Source organism: Panthera uncia, chromosome F1, assembly GCF_023721935.1.
Source record: "Panthera uncia isolate 11264 chromosome F1, Puncia_PCG_1.0, whole genome shotgun sequence".
NCBI classification, from domain to species: Eukaryota; Metazoa; Chordata; class Mammalia; order Carnivora; family Felidae; genus Panthera; species Panthera uncia.
In genome coordinates this window covers 46,421,511-46,443,098 of record NC_064813.1, presented here as the reverse complement: position 1 = coordinate 46,443,098, position 21,588 = coordinate 46,421,511, and the positions used below count along the sequence as shown (strand labels likewise).

Genomic DNA, 21,588 nt, shown 5'->3' with positions numbered 1-21,588 from the left:
GTGGTTGATTTCAAGTTTCATAGTGTTGTTTAAAAATATGCAAGGTATGATCTTGATCTTTTTGTGCTTGTTGAGGGCTGACTTGTGACCCAGTATGTGATCTATTCTGGAGAATGTTCCATGTGCATTTGAGAAGGATGTGTATTCTGCTTTAGGATGAAATGTTCTGAATATGTCTGTTAAGTCCATCTGGTCCAGTGTGTCTTTCAAAGCCATTGTTTCTTTCTTGATTTTCTGCTTAGATGATCTTTCCACTGCTGTAAGTGGAGTGTTGAAGTCCCCTACTATTAATGGTATTATCATCAGTGAATATCTTTATGTTTGTGATTCATAGAATTATATATTTGGGTGCTCCCATGTTGGCATAAATATTTACAGTGTTAGATCTTCCTGGTGGATAGACCCCTTAATTATGATACGGTGTCCCTCTTCATCTCTTGTTTCAGTCTTTGGCTCAAAATCTAGTTTATCTAATATAAATATGGCTGTTCTGGCTTTCTTTTGATGACTATTATAATGATAGATGGCTCTCCATCTCTTTACTTTCAATCTGCAGGTGTCTTTAGGTCTAAAATGAATTTCTTGTAAACAGCATTTAGATGGGTATTGTTTTCTTATCCATTCTGACACCTGATATCTTTTGGTTAGAGTGTTTAGTCCATTGACATTTAGAGTGAGTACAGAAAGATACGAATTTTGTTTCATTGTATTGCCTACAGGCATGTAGAGTTGGTGTTTCAGGTGATGTTCTTGGTCCTTTCTAGTCTTTGTTGCTTTTTGTCTTTTTGTTTTGTTTTGTCTTTTCCCCACTCAATGAGCCCCCTATGATTTCTGGCCAGGCTGGTTTAGTAGTCACAAATTCCTTTAGTTTTTGTTTGTCTGGGAAACTCTTGATTTCTCCTTCTATTTTGAGTGACAGCCTTGCTGGATAAAGAATTCTTGGCTGCATATTTTTCCGATTTAGCACATTGAATATATCCTACCACTCCTTTCTGGCCTGCCAAGTCTCTGTGGATAGGTCTGCTACAACCTGATCTGTCTCAACTTATAGGTTAAGGACTTTTTTCCCCTTGCTGTTTTCATAATTCTTTCCTTTTCTGTGTATTTTGTGAATTTGACTATGATATGCCTTAGTGATGTTTGGTTTTTGTTGAATCTAATGGGATTTCTCTGTGCTTCTTGGGTTTTGATGTCTGTGTCCTTCCTCAGATTAGGAAAGTTTTCCAGTGTTATTACTCACATAAACCTTCTGCCCCTTTTTCTCTCTCTTCATCTTCTGGGATTCCTGTGATTCGGATGTCATTCTTTTTTAATAAGTCACTGAGTTCTTGAAGTCGTCTTGTATTGTGATCTTTTCCCTTTGTTTCCCTCTTTTTCTGCTTCATTGTTCTTCATAATTTTATCTTCTGTATCACTGATTCACTGGATGCCGTCGTGGCATCCATTCAAGTTTGCATCTCGGTTACAGCATTTTTAATTTTGTCCTGACTATATTTTATTTCTTTATCTCCAGAGAAACCCATTCTATGCTTTTTTCAGCCTCAGTATTCTCATTATCATGGTTCTAAATTCTAGTTTAGACGTCTTGCTTATATTTGTGTTGATTAAGCCCCTGACTGTCATTTCTTCCCCTTCTTTCTTTTGGAGTGAATTCCTTTATTCTGTCATTTTGGTGGAAGGAAAAAAATTAATAAAAGAAAAAAGAAAAATTAAAAAATTAAAACCAAAAAAAAATCAAGTAAAGGAAGCTAGATTCTAGATGTGTTTTGGTCTGCTTGTACAAAGAAGCTTGATAGAATAGAGAAAAGGGGGAAAGAAAAATGGTAAGAAAATTAAAAATTAAAAAGAAATTTATGTAATAAAATAGAATAAAACTAAAGAAAATGAAATAGAACAAAAAGTTTAAAAAATTAAAAGTAAAGTAAAAAAAAAAAAAAAAAATATCTCTTTCTGTAGCCAAGAAAGAGGAAAAAAGAAAAAAATAAAAAAAAAAAAAAAGAAAAGAAAACAATTTAAGCAAAGAAAATGAGTAAATGAACCAGCAAACAGAATGAAACCCAAATAAAGTTACATCCAGTTTGCCCTAGAACTGAAACTGTGAAGCCTTCTATAGTTTGTAGGCTAAGCAGGTGGAATGACTTGTGCTGGTCTTTTAGGGGATGTGCTTGGAGGGCACAGTTGGGTTGGGCTTGGTGTAACAGCTCCATTCTCCACGAGTTGGCATTGCTTAGCTAACTGGGGTGGATCAGTGTGACACTCATCTGTCTTCATGGGAGATGTGGAAATAGCTTCACTCAGCTCCTTAGTCTTCTGGCACAGAAACTTTGTGCTCTCACCAACTTGCCATCAAGCACCCCCCCTTTGTCTCAGGCCTCCGTCCACTACCCTTTCCATGTCCAAGCTGTCTACCTTCCAGGTGGCACTTCCTTCCAGAGTTTTATCTCAGATGGGATTGTGTTTCACAACCGCACATTTCAGAGACCCCTGTGGCTTGGACCTGCTCCAGCTCTCTGGGGGAGGGTCTTGCTGAGCAATGGTTGGGTGCCGGCTTGCTCCAGAAAACCTTTGTGCAATCACACAGTGTCAGAAGTTCAGAGATTATGGCAAATCACAGCACACAGCCGGTGCTAGGTTTCACCATACTCTGGGGTCTTTGTCCCAATACTAGCAAACGTGGCTGCTCTTCAGGGTCCTCTGGGACCTTTGCCTGTGGGGAGACCATATGGCTTCTACCAAATGCACTCCAAGCAGAGGAACTGCTTCTTCCTGTGTGGTCCTCAGACCCTGCAGACCCCTCTGCCTTGCTCCTGGGGATTTGCCCTACTTCCTCACCAGAGCACCGCCAGGCACTGAACTCAGAAACTACAGACTTTGTTCCACTGTTTATAGAATTTTGGTGGTATTGAAACCCTCTCTTTTCTTCCCATCAGTGGTTTCGGGGAACAGATTTCTTGTTCAGTGCCCTGTGAGTGTTTTCACTCTTTCTCTCTCTTTCTCTCTAGCTACTCTCGGTGGAGTGCTTTTCTTGCATGATCCTGATGTACTGTACTCTCCCCCTTTCTCTCTTTCTGTCCTTTTTCCACTAAAAGAGCTCCCTACTCTCCATGGCTTTTCTCTTCCACAGTTCACCTCTCCACACTGTGTACCTGCTGAGTTCTCTGGCTCAAGTTATGCAGGTTGTTGTGTTAATCCTCAGATCAAGTTCCTAGGTGTTCAAAACGGTTTGGTGCTGATCTAGCTGTATTTCAGGGATAAGACAAGCTCAGGGTCTCCATGCTGCTCCGCCACCTTAACTACCCCTCTCCCCCCAATGTTTTTCTTGTGATTACAGCTTTAAATATCCATTCCCTTAAGTACTGTCAAATATGCAATGCAGTATTATAGCTATAGTCGATATGTTGTACATTACCTGTGATTTATTTATTTGGTAGCTAGAAATGTGTACCATTTTATTTGTAACTGGAATTTTGTATCTGAAATTTTTAGTCTCCTCCTTCCTCATTTCTTGTTTAAAATGAGTATAGTAAGAGTAGTATCACTTTGCTGTAGTAAACACATATCATGATAATGTGTATGTACAAAGTTAATCTCTCCCTTACCTAGCTAGCTTCTCTAGAAGTATTAATCTTCATGCTAATTAATATGAATAGGTGTGCCACTTTTAGGATCATGATTATTATTTTTTAATCTTTATGCTACTTGTAGTGGTTGTCATTTACAGAAGAAAAATGGTGATGCTAAAATTGTTTTAAATAATTTGCAATGATATGTACATTAGTAAGATCTAAAATGGGCGATAGATAAGCGATTTCCGGAATGCTGTCAAGTTTATGAACATCATTATTAGCATGGCAGATAATGAGTGGTTGCTAGTGATTTCTGGATGTCTACTTTTGCTTTTGACTGGTGGATATCCACTATGTTTTCCTCTCATTTTAAATTTCATATACCAGATTCTCATGATTTATTTGTGCTCTTGGCCTTTTGCTGTTTGCATTTGTGAATTGTTAGTGGACTTTGTTCTAAGGCATTGCACTTTTATGTAGTGTACATTAACCTAAATTAACTATCTTCTTTCATTAAAAACTGAAAGGGGTGTGTGTGAACGTGAGCTTGTGTGCATGTATGTCTGCATGGTGGGGCGCAAGTGTTCTCAGCCTCCTTGCTCAGGTAGGCGATATTTGTGTCCTTTTTTTTTTTTTTTAATTTTTTTTTTTTAACGTTTATTTATTTTTGAGACAGGGAGAGACAGAGCATGAACAGGGGAGGGTCAGAGAGAGGGAGACACAGAATATGAAGCAGGCTCTAGGCTCTGAGCTGTCAGCACAGAGCCCGATGCGGGGCTAGAACTCACGGACCGCAAGATCATGACCTGAGCCGAAGTCGGCCGCCCAACCTACTGAGCCACCCAGGCGCCCCTTGTGTCCTTTTTAACACAGTTAAAAACATAGTTGCTTATGTACTACTAGGCGTAATAAGTTAAATAAAATCATTTTAATAAAATATTTTCAAGGGGAAAAATTTGTTTTTTCCTGTTCCCACATAGAGGCTCATGAGTTAAGACAGAATAATTTTTAAACATTTATTGCAGAGTTCATATAGCTTGAGTGTAGTAAAATGCTATTCTGAGGAAACAGTGGTCACTCTATCCTGTGGTGTTTGTCAATTAAATTTTTTTCCATCATGCTGATTACTAAAATGGGTGAATATATATTGAACATTCGTGGGTACTTAGGGTTTTGTTTTAAGGTAGTTCATTCTGCTTTTTATTGGGTAAGTGAAAGAAAATGGAAGAACCCAGCATAATGTTTTGGAGGCTAAGAGTGGTGGTGTGGTCATTAGTTGGAGAGAAGGGGGTTAAATGTATTCTGCAGCAATACTTTTCTAGTGTTTTGTACTCTGTTATGGTACTCCTTATTAAATAGAGGTTGTCAAATTGTCCAGTTATCTTATACACATGGCGATTAAATCTTGGCATTTGTTATGAATTTGGACTTTTGCTCACTAAGCTTTAACCTTAATTATTTGAAGAAGGTCTGGATCGAAGACACGCCCTTACATAATTATTTTATAAACTTGCTTTTGTTGGGTGCTGCAGGAATGTAATACATCTAAAGTTGTTTTTTTATGTTAAATTCTCAATTCAAGGGGTTGGCCCTTGGCTGACAAATTATCTAGGACTCCTTTCTTCCTCCCCTACTCTTGAACCAGATCAAGATGGATACACGTCTTTAAAACTTGGAGAGGCGCCCGGGTGGCTCAGTTGGCTGAGCCTTTGACTCTTGATTTTAGCTCAGGTCATGATCTCACGGTTCATGGGATCTAGCCCATGGAGCTTGGGATTCTCTCTCTTCCTCTCCTTCTGCCCCTCCCCCGCTTGCTCGCACTTGCACTCTCTCAAATGAATAAACTTCAAAAAAAAGAAAACTTGATTAGAATTTTTTCTCCAAGTTCATCCTTTTGTTGTTTATTTACTTCTTCTAAGGTTACAGTTCTAGCTTCTTTGTGCCCTTCCTTTCTGTGGGTGGTAAAAACCAAGTCTCAAGCAGGTATTCCTGTCTTCCACTCTCATTCACTGCAGCATCAGTTGATTTCTGACTCATGACTATTTTCTTTCCAGTTCACCTATGCATTTCAGGTATTTGGTATATTTTATCTGACATTTCTTGGAAGGATTTTTATAATTAGTGGAACACTGTATTATTGGAACTGGAATCTTATAAGGTGTATTTAACTTTTCTATATTGAGTTTATTTATTCAACACTCATAGAACAGTAACTGACAATCAAAGTGCTATGTAGATAAATGTTCTGCGAGCTCAGCCTTTTTGGAGCTTACATGATAGTGGTGTTAGTGTACTAGGAGTCACCTATTGCAACTGATGAGAAATTAAAATATGTTCCAGCATTTGGGCTAAAACTGAATCTTAATGCCTTATTATTGAGAGTATAATGAAAAGTATAATTTTCTTTGACACCAGTTTACAAACTTAAATCGCATCTGGAAGATAAGTTCAAAATCAGATTAGACCTCAGCAATAATATATCAGCCATGAAAACCTTTACCTACCTCCTCTCATAAATTATGTGGTGTTAGTGAGAAGGTATGTAACTCTAGTGATTTTTTTATAATCTAAAAAAATACTTGAAAATTACTATTTTCTAGATTTTGAGACCTAAAAAGGAATCTCAGAATATACTCTTATTCTCAGTGAAAATGCTGAGAGATAACCCTAAAACCTACTCTGGTAGTTGCAGAGCAGAAAATACAACCAGGTCTCCCAATGTCCAGTTTAGTTATTTTAACTTTTGGATAATGGGGATTCTTAACAAACATTCTGATTAGGAAACTGGGTTTTATTATGGAACATAATACTCTTTTGCAGTATTCAAGGTCTTACATTCACTATTAATTACAATAACAGTATTTTGTAATTTGGTTTAACAATGAAAATTCTTATTAAATATTTTTAGTGGTAACTAGGAAAGTATTTTTGGTCAGTAACATAATTTGTAGCCAAAGGAAGAATGTGAATGCTCTGCCTTCTCTCTTGGTGAAATAACAGTGATAATTCTTGAAGAAAGAAAACAAAAGCAACTTTACTGCCAAACAGAAAATCATACTGCTTCTAAACTTATGACTAATTATAAATGAGACACAAAATGAGTTGTAAAACTTGCTAATTTCAGGTTTTACCAAACGCAGAATTGGATATAAGTGCCTGTGTCTTAAAATAGCTGTATAAAAATCCATGTAATATGACACATACCAATATATCTGTACAGTCTTGTTTAGTACTTTTGAATAAAATTTTCACCGAACTTTTTCCCACTAACAGTAGGGAAAGAAGAAATTTTTGTTTTTATCATTTAGTGTTCTTACAGTGTTGTGGATTACTCAAGTAATTCCTCATGTCATCTACAATTGGGTGAATAAGAGATATTATTTTGGTCTTCTTTGAAATAGATTTGATAATGTAACTGAGACTGTGCCAGACCCATGCAAAAAATGGATTTGTTTAACTGCTTTAACTTTTTTTTTTTTTTTTTTAGTTTGAGGATTCATGTGTTTTCTTTCCACCTAATGAATATACAAGAGTTGTTTTTTCATTGTTTATATTCTGTGAAATATGTATCTATTTTTTTGTTTTGTGATGGCTTCTGTGTTTTGCATCTGGCACCCAGTTGGAATTCACAATTCCAACTAAATTGTGAATTCCTTAGAGAAAAGGGGCTTGTTACTCTGTTGTCATTTGTATCTCCATTGTTGAAAAACAGTGTTTGCCCAATAAAGGATATTAAGTAAATGTCTAGGAAAATGAGAAGCAGAAAGGATCACACTGAGAAAATTGGACAGGGGCAGATTTGTATATCTGAAATTCAAGTTTTGTTTTGTGTGTTTGTGCAAGCTGTGAACTCATTCAGTGCATTTATTTCAAATTTCAGATTTCTTTCTTTTTTTTTTTTTTAAACATTTATTTATTTTTGAGAGATGAGAGAGACAGAGCATGAGCAGGGGAGGGGCAGAGAGAGGGGGAGACACAGAATCCAAAGCAGGCTCCAGGCTCAGAGCTGTCAGCACCGAGCCGGATGCAGGGCTTGAACCCACAAACCATGAGATCATGACCTGAGCCAAAGTTGGACCCTTAACTCACTGAGCCACCCAGGCGCCCCTCTAATTTCAGATTTCTTTTTTGATATATGATAGTTGTATCTGTACCTTGGACTTGATTTTAGTTCCCGTGAAGTGTCATTATACTTGGTATTGCGTTTTGTGCACTTACTGTATTTGGATCAGGTGATTTTTAAGGTCATTTTTAGCTCTGATTTTTATGATTTGTGAATTTGGTATTTCCAACTCTCACAATTTTTAATAATTGACAGCTATTTATAATTTTTATAAATATCTTAATGGTTACAGAAAATTCACAGTAAGATTTTGGAGTGTTTAAAAAGAAATTCTATCTTTACTTTTTCATTCTCCAGAACCTTTGGCAGTGCTCATCTGAATGCATTACAAATCTAAATCTTAAATATTGTTTATAATGGTAGATAGTAAACAGTGCAAAGAAATCACAAAGTAAATTTTAGTGTCCCCCCCCCCCCTTTTAGGTTTACAACAGAGAAACCAAACAATTAAATAGACCACATTCTTAGGGTAGACCAAGCCTAATTTTTCTTCTAAGTATAAAACACTCCCTTCATTGTTTAACACCTCATTGCAACTGACATCTCCCCTACAGTTTGAGTCAGCTGGAGGCTTTGCTATGTAATTAATGCATAATTGAAACCTCCTCCACACAATTACAGTACTGGCTGTACCCCATAGCTCATTTTGGCATAGATTCTATTTGGTTTCATGTAAAATTAAGGATTCTTCCTTTTTTTTTTTTTTTTTTTTTTTTTGGCCCTTCAATAAAAAAATGACACAAAAACAAAACCCTTAACCTTTAACATCTGTAAATAACAAAATTAAGGTTGTGTTATGAAAGTATTAAAAAATATATTTTACATTTATAAATGTGATCCTGAGAGAAGTTTTAGTAGGACTGTAAGTTTATTTAACATAAAATGATTGGATGACACTCGTGATTCTGGCCATTATGGTAGCCTCACAGGACCAAGGTTCCAAAGGGGAGAGATTGCACATAGAGAGTGCCTCAAAGATATGCGGAGGATTCTCTTTGCAGTGGTCAAATACTGTGGAGTACATTCATGTGAGAAAACTGCTTGATGCCTGGGGAAGAAGCAAGCAGAACAAATACTGGAGTTTACACCGGACCATGAATAATTCATGTTCCAAACAGCCACAGGTAATGCAAAAAGATTCAACCACTTTGGAAAACAATATAGAAGTTTTTTCTTTTTAAAAAAAATTTTTTTTTAGCATTTATTTATTTTTGAGAGACAGAGAGAGATAGAGCACAAGCAGGATAGGAGCAGAGTTAGAGGGAGACACAGAATCCAAAGCAGGCTCCAGGCCCCGAGCTGCCAGCACAGAGCCCGATGTGGGGCTCGTACTCACGGACCGCGAGATCATGACCTGAGCCAAAGTCGGCCACTCAACCAACTGAGCCACCCAGACGCCCCTACAATATAGAAGTTTTTAATTTTTTTTCTCTTTACGTTGAAGATATTATTGCACTATCTTCTAGCTTCCTTTGTTGATGATAGGTCAGCTGTTAGTGTGATAATCCTATGAAGGAAGTCTGCTTTACCTGGTCATTTTAAAGACCATTTTAAATTTATCTGCTCTGCCTAGATGTAGATTTCTTATATATCCCATTTTGGGATTCATTAAAATTGAATGTATGGATTTGTGTTTTTCATCAATTCTGAGTCTTGGCCCTTATTGCTTTAGATAATACCTCTGTGTTGCCTCCCCCCACCCCCCCTTTTCCCTTCTCTTTTTTGGGACTTTTTCAATTTCAGTGGTTCTATTTAGTTCTTTTTCAAATCTTTGGTCTCTTTCAAAATAAATTTTTCTCCTGTACATATTTGCAAGCTTGTTTTGTAAGCTTTGATCTTTGATATTTGCATTTGAAGTCCTTAGTTACCTTTTCTCTTGACTGTTTTGACTGTTGTTTCATTCACAATGCCTCTCATTTCCCTGCATGTTTAGTTTTTTAGTACATTTAATATTTTTGATTGTCTTCATTTACTCATTTACGGTTCATTTTCCTTGGAGTTTTTTTCTGTGGAAATTCTTTGAGTTCCAAATTGAAGGTGGGTGGATGGCAGGGGTGGAGGGGACTCCAGGAAAGGTTTACATTTGTGTTTGCAAAGTACCTAGGAGCATTGCCAATATTATATCACTTTAAATTAAATTTTCAGTTTGAGGGTTTTTAACATCCAGACATTGTTGCTTTTTCTTGTCTTTTCTCTACTTTTCAAATTTCAACTTCTTTTATTTAGGAAAAGGAAAACTGTATTTTTAACCTGCTGGGAAATATTCATAAACTTGCTCTGTTTTAAAAATAACATACAGTTTGGAACTTAACTTGGCTATATCAACTATTTGCATTTTATTCTTTGACAATACTAACATAGTTATTTCACTAGAACTGTACCAGTTTAGATAGTAGTGACTTTAGTCCTATCACCCATACTCCTTCACTCATGGAATGTAAAATAGAATAAATAAATTGCAAATATTGGATGAGTCAGTGGACATCATAATATTTCTCCAAATTACATATATCCATCTACCATATCACATGTGCATTTCTGGTTGTATTTGTTAGAACACTTTAAATTGGAAGTGATAAATACCAATTTGTAGTAGCTTTACCAAAAAATAACTTATTTGGCTCAACATGACTGAACAGTCCTGGCTTCTGACACAGTGCTAAAATGATATCATCAGGGGTTGGTCTTTCCATCTCTTGGGTTCTCCCCCTTCAGGGTTGAAGATGACTATCAAAAACTCCAGGTTATCTAGCACAGTAGAAGGACAGTGCCTGTTTTCCAGTAATTCCAGCAAAAATCCAGGATTAAGTCTCCTTGGCCTGGCTTGGATAATGTGTTTATTTCTCAATTAGTTATTGTGGTCAGGGTGGTTAATTCCTGCTTTAGATTCAAGCAAGGGCCAATTTACAATTCGGAGATTTGATTTTCCTTGCATTTGCCAGGGCGTTGATAAGAGCTAGGGGACAGGAAAAAGAGTGAGCAGTGGGTTTATTTCTAGTTTACCATTATACTGAACTTAACCCCTGAGAGTCCTACCTTTATGAAAGAAGGAACTTATGTTAGATTCCCTCCCTTGAGCAGAATTTGACCTTTATTTCCTATTCCAGGAACTGAGTGAAATAAAATAGCTTGAGCTTAATTAGTTTGCCAGCGCCTTCAATGGACGGAAAAGTCTACATTGTTATTCTAACTTTAAGTTTAGGAGAGTAGGTTAGAAGATCTATCCTTGTGTTAATACATGAGATCAAAGCTGAAAAGCATTTTGAAATACAGACACATTTTACTATACAGAAGGCTGCTATCCTAAAGAAAGACCTAGATATATTCAGAAATTAAAAATACTAGCGCATGTAAAAATTGTAGGGCATTAGTTGTAGGATGTTAAAGAACCATGTTAATACTCTGAACCTCAATAAAACTTTCATCAGCAAATAAGTGAACCTGCAAATGCTATGTAACTCCTTCCTTATGCTTTAGAAGTTGAATTAGGTGTTTAATAGACATTAAAGTTGGATATTATAAATCACTCGTGTGTGTGTGTGTATAGTAATTTATTAAAGTTTATAAGTAATTGTATACTTTTATAACATTTACAATTTCAAAAGCTAGAAAATAGATTCAGTATTATATTTAAGAATGTTAGCATTTTAATCCCATCTGGATAGAGAGGATTGAAATAAAGCATCTTTCACTTGCCAGTGAGACAACTTTGTTCTTTGTATCTGGAGCATAAGCTTCAAGAGGGCAGGGACGGTGTTTTGTACAACTATGTATATTGTGTAACTTAGCACAGTGTATTACTGTTCACTTAATACATTTTGTTGTAGCTTTATATTAAAACTGTTTCCAACAGTGCATGTATATTAATTTTAACATGTTTAATGATTCAGAGTGTTAGTATTTGGCACTTCCTTTTTTGTTTTTTTAAAGATGTTTATTTTTGAGTACACACTCGAGTGGGGAAGGAGCAGAGAGAAGGGGATAGAGGATCCAAAAGCGGTTAGCCCGATGTGGGGCTCTAACTCATGAACCACAAGATCATGAACTGAGCCGAAGTCACCAACTGAGCCACCCAGGCGCTCCTATATTTGGCATTTTCTAAGTAGGCTTGATTTATAAATAAACTGAATCCATAGGGAGCAAAATTATTATCTGGAGGAAATTTTTAAATTTATGGAAATCTTAACTTTTCCATTAGATTTCCATTAGATTAGATCCATGGATATGAAAATAGCTCAGAAATGAAGTTTTGTTTATCACCGTCACCATCTACTAAAGACCTTCATGAGTATGAGACTAGTTTTACTAATGATGAATCCAGCATGTGATACTCAAAATTTTCAAAGGACTTTAATAAAATATGCTAATAGACTGTGTATTAGGAGTATGCAGCTAAAAAAAAAAAAAAAAGACTGTTTTGAAATGCTTTGTGAACACCCAACAATCTAGAGGTGGCAACAGCTCTGTAGATTGCTAAGTTATATTTGAAGATAATCTGTTGATGGTACAGTGGAGAATTGAATCACATGGTAGAGTTGGTAATTTGCTAAATTACTAGCAGTATTTACTAAGACAATTAGCATACACTTATTTAATTTCCTCCTTAAAAATTTGCAAAGCAACCCTGAAATTAGATGGCATTTTTCTAATTTTGCTTAGTCATAATCCATGAAAAGGGATATTTTGTGAAGCTCTTGGATATACTAAGTCACGTATCTGGGAAGAAGCCACATCATCTTATTTCAAGTGACCTTTTGATTTATAATAGAATATCCTTCTAATAGCATTTGAAAAACCAAGGATTAGTATGGTCTTTTATGTAACTTTGGAGAATGCTAAGTGCTAGATGAAAGAACATAAATTGTGTGTGTCTCTGTGTGAGCCAACTTATGGACTAAGTGAGCTGAGTACTATTTGGCATGGGAAGAAAGATTATACTCTCTACACATTGTAATCTGTACATGCAGAAGCGGGTTCATTTAAAAAAAAAGAAAGAAAAGTTTGGTTTAAAACTATCAGTATTTTAAAAATAATTTCTAACTTATTTTCCCATTTGTGTCCCACTGAACCATTTGACCTTTTTTCATCTCTGTTTTTTCAAAGATTTGTCCCATCAGATGAAAAGAAGAAACAAGGCTGCCAACGAGAAAATGAAACTTTAATACAGAGAAGGAAAGATCAGATGCAACCAGGGGGCACTGCAATTAGTGTCACAGTTCCTTATAGAGTAGTAGACCAGCCGCTTAAACTTATGCCTCAAGACTGGTAAGATTATTTCTATTTTATGTAGTCATTAATTTTTTTGTATAATTAAAAAGTGTCAAATTTTGTCATGAGTTCTAGATAGAAACTATTCCTGAAGACATTGTTAGTGTCTAACTTGGTCATTAATAATGTCCATGTTTTAGTAATACCTAAATAAATTTGTATTCTGGATAGCTAAACATTATTTTACGTATAAGAAACACTGACTTCTGGAAAATTTAGTAAAAATTCTTAACACTGTTTATTTGTTCTGGATCAGCTTTTAGAACAAAACTTACAAATAGACTAATGTTTTGAGAACCTATTGTTTTAGTTTTTTGTTTTGGAGAATTCACATTTTGGAGTAAGAAATGATAAGTGAAGAAATTGTTACTTTTATTATGAGGACTAATTTATTAATAAAAATAACATGATCACCCTACTCTGGTTTAGCTCTTTAATTGCATTAAAATGTTCTTTAATAAAATATTTAGGTATTTTTAACAGTGTCTATTAGCTCAGATACATGAATTATCTTACATTTTATTAATATAAGGTAGAGTAAAAACAGTCTTGAGAGTGCATCTCTGTGTGACGTAAGAGAATGCAACACATTGATGCATTAACTGAAATTTACCTTTGAGGTACTTACCAGTCTTCACACATTAGGAAGTCAGGGCATTGAGAATATAAGTATGTTAAAAATTTATTATATGAAGTAAAATGAGAACGTCAGTTATCAAGTTTAAAACTTGTAAGAAAGTTACTCCATATTAGTATTACATGTTTGCAGTTATTTGCAGAAAATGGTAATACAGTGTGTACAAGTGCCATCTCACTGTGCTACAGAATAATGCTTGTATATATTAGCTAGGTCCCTAGTCATTGGTATCTTAACTTAGGAATATTTTCCTTACCTTTCTTCTTTCCTTCTCTGTTAATCCTTTCAATAATTCACCAAGAGTAGTATTTATATTATCCTGCTTACATGCTAACCCTGTGAGGCCCAGTAGGATCTAGGTGATGTCTCTCCAACAAATTTCCTTTAGTTTGGGAGGTACCTTCTGCTTTCAACCATTGTATGGCTAAAGCTAGGTCATGAAATTAAGAGGTCATTTAATAGTGAGCTCTATTACCAAAGATCATTTGGCAGTATGGGACATGTATTCCATGAAAGGAGGAGATTTTTAATTTAAGATTTCATTTTAGCCTTAGAAATTTTGAGCAGGTTAGAATTTTAAGCTGTGGTTTTTCACAGTAACTTGAATTGTTGCTGTAGATCTTTTACCTGAATAGAAGGTAGCCCTGGTTTAATTCTTTGTTGGATGTGTAGAGTCTTCATCTAATGAAATGGTTATTAAAAATGTGATCTTGGACCTCTGGGCATTCCTAAGACCATTTCAGGGAGTTGTAAGGTTAAAATGATTTCCATAATACTGCTAAAATGGCTGTTCTCATGATTTATCAGTCCTCACCCAGGAACAGTAGCATAACCGGGGCACAGGATCAGCCATTCCCTCCCTTTCTTCTTCTCACTCCTCCTCTTCTTCCCTTCATTTCTCTTCTGCAAATGGACTGTCCATGCCCTTCTGTTTCCTCATCTGTAAAATAGGGTAATAATAGCACTCACCTCATTGGATTTTTTGGAAGATTCAGTGTATTAACATAGGTACTGTGTAAGGTGCTTAGAACAACACTGGCACATAGTGAATGTTCATAATCTTATTAATGTTAACTGTTACTGTTTATTATGGTTTTGTTTCCACCTCTTTAGTTCTAGGCATAAGCTGTTCATGACTCTTACACTTATTATAATTTCTCAATTTAATTAAATATTTTGTGAACTAATGAAATATGAGGGCCTAGAAAAAGATTTGTTCTTTTCAGAAAAATAAAGTCTAACAGTTAGAAAAACAAGGTTTTAGAAAAACTTGCGTTTTTAGAAAAACACTTGTAGACTGGGCGCCTGGGTGGCTCAGTCGGTTGAACATCCGACTACGGCTCAGGTCATGATCTCACGGTTTGTGAGTTTGAGCCCCGTGTCAGGCTCTGTGCTGACAGCTCAGAGCCTGGATCCTGCTTCGGACTCTGTGTCTCCCTTTCTCTCTGCTCCTCCCCTGCTCACACTCTGTCTCTTTCTCCTACGAAAATAAAAAAAAAAAAAAAATTAAAAAAAAAATTAGGGTGAGTGAAACAGTTGTAAAACAATTGGAAAAATTTTTAAGAAGTCTGATGGTTTCTATACTCAAATTATTTTCCAAATACTCAGAAGAACTCAAAAATAAGGCCTTGGGGCTTCATAAAATGATTGGTGAGTTATTTATAATGTTTTTAATTAATGTAAAATATTTAAGATCTACTTGAATTAAATGATTTCCTTTTAAAACCAACTTTTTCAATTAATACATCCACCAGTGTTCCCTATTGCATTGGAAGAGTGGGCCTGTTAGTCTAGGAGAAGGGCAAATTAAAAGGTTAAAAAGATTGCATATAAGGGTTGTGTATGTAATTATGTTTAAAAGACCCAGGTGCAGTGCATGAGACGTATAGCAATCATTAATGTATTTTAATGGTAACGTAATGAAGAGTTGTGGTAATGGATTTTGTTTGCCTCACAGATGTGTTGACAGGAGACTATATCACATGAATCATTGAGTCCTTTTCTTAAGGATTTACAGTAACCAAAGTTCATCTATGAGATACTCTCTCTCTATTCTAATCCTCCCCCCTTTTCTGTTTATAGGGATCGGGTTGTAGCAGTTTTTGTGCAGGGTCCTGCATGGCAGTTCAAAGGCTGGCCATGGCTTTTGCCTGATGGATCACCAGTTGACATATTTGCTAAAAGTAAGATCTCTTTATTTTTACTTTTACTTTAAATATTCCTACATTTAACAATATAGAAATGCTCTTGCTTTATGTAAGAGAAAGCCATCTATGGCTGTGCATATACGATGTGTGTATCAAAGGATTCCTATTAATATATTTTAATTTTTAAGCACCTGTGGACTACTTTTTTTTTTTTTTTGGACATTATTATTTTTTGTGTACTTATATCTAAAAGTGAATTATCCCCTGAGTTAAATAGAATTACTTTAGGCCTTAAACTTCAAAAGCATTAATATTTTTGCACGTCCATATATTTTTATTAAAACTGATGACTAGTTTTTAAATGGGTTGACTTTTGCTAACAGTAGTGTATAGCTGTAATTTGAAGTGCCATATGATTTTTACCAGCTGTTTCCACTGTCTTGAATGATTGTAGCATGATTGACTTTTTCTTTTCATTCAACTCTAAATTCAGATATTCTCTCCTTTAGAGAATCCTTGTCTGGCCATCCTGGAAAGCCATTACCTCCTCCCAGTTACTCATTAAGCCCTTTTATTTTCATGATAGTACTTGCTGCTGTTTGGTATTATCTTGTATTTATATCTTTATTTTCAGTCTTCCTGGTTATAATGGCAAGTTGCTTAATGGGAGGAGCCTTTTCTGCCTTGTTTGCTCTTGTATTGTCAGCACAGAAGAGGGCGTGGCATAAAGGAAGCATTCAATAGATACCTGTTAAATTAATGGATTTCATGTGGCTTCTTTTGGTATATTAATATATCAGTATATACCAAATGTAGATTAATCTGGTCTATTTTTTTTTGCTGGTAGAGATATTCCAATTATTATTTAATTCAAGTACCCAATTAAGTTAGTAACCACAGTAAAATTGTTTTTAAAAAACCATTCTAATGAAACAAGTATGTTTATTAGAAGTAACAGCTTCAGTTATTATGAACGTAGAGTGTGCTACTGTAAAATCCAGCCTCTTTTAAAGCAGCCTCAGTTTTTGTTAGTGGTATTACCATTCTTCCAAGATAGAAACTACCCAAGCTTGAAAGCTTTACTCATTTATTCTGTTCTGCCTTCATTCATTTTAATTAATTATTCTAATATTACTAATATTATGAGAGCTTTTTATGTTGTTTCTGAAGCTACAGAGTTGATAAATAGAAAGTTAAAGATAGAGAATGGGGATTTTAATGAAAGTAAAGTATCCATGAACATGAGTATTTTACCTATTTGCTTGCCTGTTGAATAGTGTTTTAATAAAAAAAATGATTATGCCTTTGTAAATGCTGTCTAAATTTCATTTAGAATATAATGATGTAGTAGTTTCGTTCATATTGGTAGTCTTCTGAAATTTAGATAACTTGAGTCTTTTTTTTTTTTTTTAACAAAGTTATGATTTTCTTCCATGAATTATTCTCTTTTTAATCTTCCTTCTTTACTGAATCCTTTCTGTCAGCATTTACAGTGAAAGTAAATCCGACTCTTGATTTTGGTTCAGGTCATGATCCCAGGGTTGTGGAATCAAGCCCCATGTTAGGCTCCACACTGCATGTGGAACCTGCTAGGAATATATTCTCTTTCTCCCCCACCCCCACCCGTTTGAGTGTGTGCGTGCGCGCGCGCGCGCTCTCTCTCTCTCTCTCTCTCTCAAATAAAAAGAAAATGAAGGTACTCTTGCCTCTTCTCTCTTAAAATAAAACCCTTTCTCCTGATAAAATAAAACCCTTTCTCCTGACTTCAAAGCTCCTTTTCTTTTTCCTTTTATGAAATTTTGAAAGAAATGTCTCTACTAACTCATTTTCTATTCAGTTCTCAGTCCTCTGTTCAGCTTTCTTGCTCTCCACTAAACTGTTCTCACCAAACTTACCAGTGACCCAGATATTAGATCCCTTTGACCTCCTTATCAGACTTAAAACCTTCTTTTCCAAGGCTTATTACTCTTTTTTCAGACTCTAGCTACTTTTCCTCTGGCTTTCAACTACCTGTTAATATTTTGTTTCTCTTTTCCTTTAAGTATAGATACTCTCTCAAGGAGATCTGATAGCTTTCAATTATCATCTATATCCCTCCCCTTATTCTAAGGTTTCTAGCGTATATTCTGGGCCTGTATATCTCAGTAATTACCAGATAACTCTTCTGTGAGGTCCTGTTGGTACGTCAGACTCAGCTTGTTCCATATGGAATCGTCTTGTTCTCTCCCTCATTCTCAAACTGTTTCTTTTCCTCATTTAGTTTTCTTTAGTAATTTGTCTAAGCTAGAAACCTAGGAGTATTATTATCTCTTAGCTTTTAGTTGATCTCCTTGTTTTTACTCTTGCCTTTTCTAGGTTTTCACCCTTTGCCCCATAACACACTTAGAAAATGGTAACATCTATATAGCATAGCGGAAAACTGAGGGTTTTAACAGGAGCATCTATATGGGCCATGGTAAAAGCTTGTACTATTTTTTATTCATATTGCATAATAGTAAAATCCAAAATTTTTCAGAAGATATTAAGTATTGACTTGTATAAAATGGGCAAATAAAATCTTTTAAACGTTACAAGAAATTTGAGCTTACAACTGCATATAGCTTTTTAAAAATATTTTTATGTTTGAGGTAGCTACATGTATTTATTTGTTGATCAAGATTTTTAAATGATGATTTCTTCAAATTTTGGTGGTTATCATTGAGAAAAAGTTTTCATTAATCTTCTAGATTATGTTGCCCCTTTGTCATCTGATGTGCCACCTTTGTACCTACTAAATATTATTCAAGAGCATTTTGTCTATTTCTTTTGCTTCTTTGTTCCTGTAAAATAATGTTGACAAGATTCATGCAGTTTGTAAAAAATGAACAATTCTGAATTGTGTGAAATACTTTGCTTCAGTATTCATTGTGCTACCAGTTAGAAGACTGGCTTTCTTATAAAAGAACTTCATTTGTTCTATTTTTTGCTGAGGTTTGTAAACTAAAAGTCTTTTTCTGAATCAGAAAGATGTTTTGTATAATGTCTTGGTGTAAGTTTGCTTGCCATCACAGCTTCATGCCAATAAAATTTTTGTATAATGAGAGAAGCCTTATGCTTTCTTATTTGTGACTTAGACTTTTTATACTCTAATGTTTCACCATTAATTTTAAAAGTTGTCTGTTCTGGTGGAATAAATACTGTATAGACTAAATCTATTGAAAGTAGGGAGTGGAGTACTGTATGCTTTTATAGATTTAGATAAATGATTTTTAAAAATATAACTAATATATTTTTAAGAATGATTTAAGGTAGGGGCGCTTGGGTGGCTTGGTCAGTTAACTGTCCAACTCTTGATCTCTAGCTCAGGTCATGATCTCACAGTTCGTGAGATCGAGCCCTGCATCAGGTTCTGTGCCTCCCTTCTCTCTCCTTCTCTCTCTCTCTCTCTCTCTCTCTCAAAAAAAAAAGAGAGAGAGAATGATTTAAAACAAATCATAATGAGAAAATTAGAAAAGTGAAACATGTAGTAAGGAAAATAGGAAGTATTGAAACTGTTGACTTCATTTAATTTAAAAATTTTCTAAATTAAAAAATGTTTACACATATAAATATTTTGAAAATGGGTTTTTTGAAGCTATAATGTATAGCCCCTTTAATGAATCAGTTTAATTCATTAAATTGAATTAAACTCAAAATGAATGATGTGTTTGGTGAGGGGACCTTTAATTGGAAAAGCAAATAGTTTAGAAGTAATGTTTAAGTGTTTCTGTTTGTGAGCACAAATGATTCATTTTGGATTTGCATCAAGAATTACACTTCGATTCATTGTTAACATCCAAAGCCAGTAGGCTAGCAAGCAATGTGGAATAAACAGTCCATAACATAGCTATCAAAAAAATGAACGAAGTCAATCATTTTTCTCTTTAGAAACCCCTAATACTAGATGATGACAATGGCAACAATCATATCTTATATACAAAAAAAAAATTAATGGAAAGAAAAGCTAACTCTTACGTGTGTACCTGTAAAACAGAAGCTTCACTGATGGTAAACTGATTGCAGATACAAAAGTAAGATTCAACTGGATGATCAGGGAGAGAGATTCAAAGTCAGTATTTTATGGTCCATTTGTTAACCTTTTGTAGGATACACCAGCTGGGAGGATTTGCCCGCTAGAGTCTTTTATTCACCCGACACTAGAATTAACTGTTAACAATGAAAATCAGATAATTTCATCTTCTTGCTTTAATCACTTTCTAGTGGTTTACTATCACATTTGGAACAAATTCAGATTTTTTTTACCATAGCCAAATTTTACAGTATAGGACATTGTCTACAGAAGAAGTTATTCTTGTTTATAGGGTGTGTGCCAAGCTTGCTTTCATTTCAAAGCCCTTTACCACTGTTCTTATGCCTGAAATCCTCTTCTTGATCTTTGCTAGACTTGCTTTTTATATCATTTAATTATGTCCTTCTAGGTAACTTTCCAAATTTTTCTTTTTCCCTTTTCATCATTTCTTACCAAGTCCCATTCGTTCTCACTCCCCTAATTATTTCTTGAATCTTTCTCTTGCCAGGCATGTATATTCTCCCTAGTTGAGCAAATCTCTTTCTTCTCTAGATTGTTAAATTGTATCAGTAGTCGCTACTAAACACTTTGCAGTGATTCTCCATATCTCTTAGATGAAAATCCAAACTCTTTAATATGGCCTACAAGGCCAGCAGTGTTCTGAATCTGGGGTCTTACCTTTTGCTCATTCTTTACATTACTTTGTATGATGCAGTTCCATTAAATTTCTTTAGTTCCTAGATGAAACTGTTTTCTCTTTGAGCATGTTCATGCTAAACAAAAGTCACTTTCTGTGTTTGCTTAATTCTTACTCAGCCTTTAGGTCTTACGTTAGATATCATTACCTACGCAAGACTTTCTGAACTCCATGGTCTGGGTAAGATACTCTTTTATGTTTCTGTGGTACACTCCTATCTTTATCATACTGTATTTGAATAGTTTTTTTCTTATTATTATCCTTCACAAGACCGTATGCATTTTATTAGCCTCATAATACGCATTATTCCTCATTTCAGTTCCAGTGACCCAATCCTTGGTAGGTATTTGTTGAATGTTTTTGAGGATACCACAGTACTTAGTAGAATCTATTTCAAAAGTCTCTTGGTTTATAATGTAGCTTCATCTGGTTGAAGAAAGATTGTTTTTTTTAAAAAGTTTTTGTTTTCTTTTGAAAAAAAATTTTTTTTGTTAATGTCTATATTGGGGTGTTTTTATTCTTTTATAAAATATTTTTATAATTTTGATCGCGGTTTGAATTAAAAATATTATTTCCCCCCATACAGTTAAAGCCTTCCATCTCAAATATGATGAAGTTCGTCTAGATCCAAACGTTCAGAAATGGGATGTAACAGTATTAGAACTCAGCTATCACAAACGTCATTTGGATAGACCAGTTTTCTTACGGTTCTGGGAAACATTGGATAGGTAATTCTGATACTAAAATTCATTTACTTCTGCTTTATTATAGTAATTTTCCTTTCTCCTCAGTTAGATTTTAAGCTCTTTAAAATTGTATACATATCCCCAGTTTCCTTTTTTGAACATTGTCTGATGCTGATCTCTAGTAGATATTAATAAATATCTTTGTTGTACTGATTTCAGAAATAGATGGAGAAAGGGCTTATAAGCTTGTTAGAAAGAACAGTAAACTCTGAGTCAGAAGACCTAGCTAGATTTTATGATCTGGCTGTAATGAACTGTGTGACCTTTTTGAACCTTGTGTTCTATCTATCCCAGGGGCTTGGATTTATATGATTCCCTGCAGGGTTTTTTGTTGTTTGTTTGTTTGTTTGTTTGTT

General features: G+C 35.0%; 1 protein-coding gene across 3 annotated transcripts in view; it reads left to right on the top strand.

Moving 5' to 3' along the window:
* Window positions 1-21,588, top strand: part of CDC73 (cell division cycle 73) — a 216,006-nt gene that overhangs the window by 101,375 nt on the left and 93,043 nt on the right. For all 3 annotated transcript variants that reach the window (XR_007458848.1, XR_007458847.1, XM_049634539.1), the window contains exons 14-16: window positions 12,793-12,954; window positions 15,677-15,777; window positions 21,073-21,214. Coding sequence is in view for 1 of the 3 variants with exons in the window: in XM_049634539.1 (XP_049490496.1) it covers window positions 12,793-12,954; window positions 15,677-15,777; window positions 21,073-21,214 (405 nt within the window). In the remaining 2 variants the exon portion in view is untranslated. The remainder of the gene's footprint in view (window positions 1-12,792; window positions 12,955-15,676; window positions 15,778-21,072; window positions 21,215-21,588) is intronic.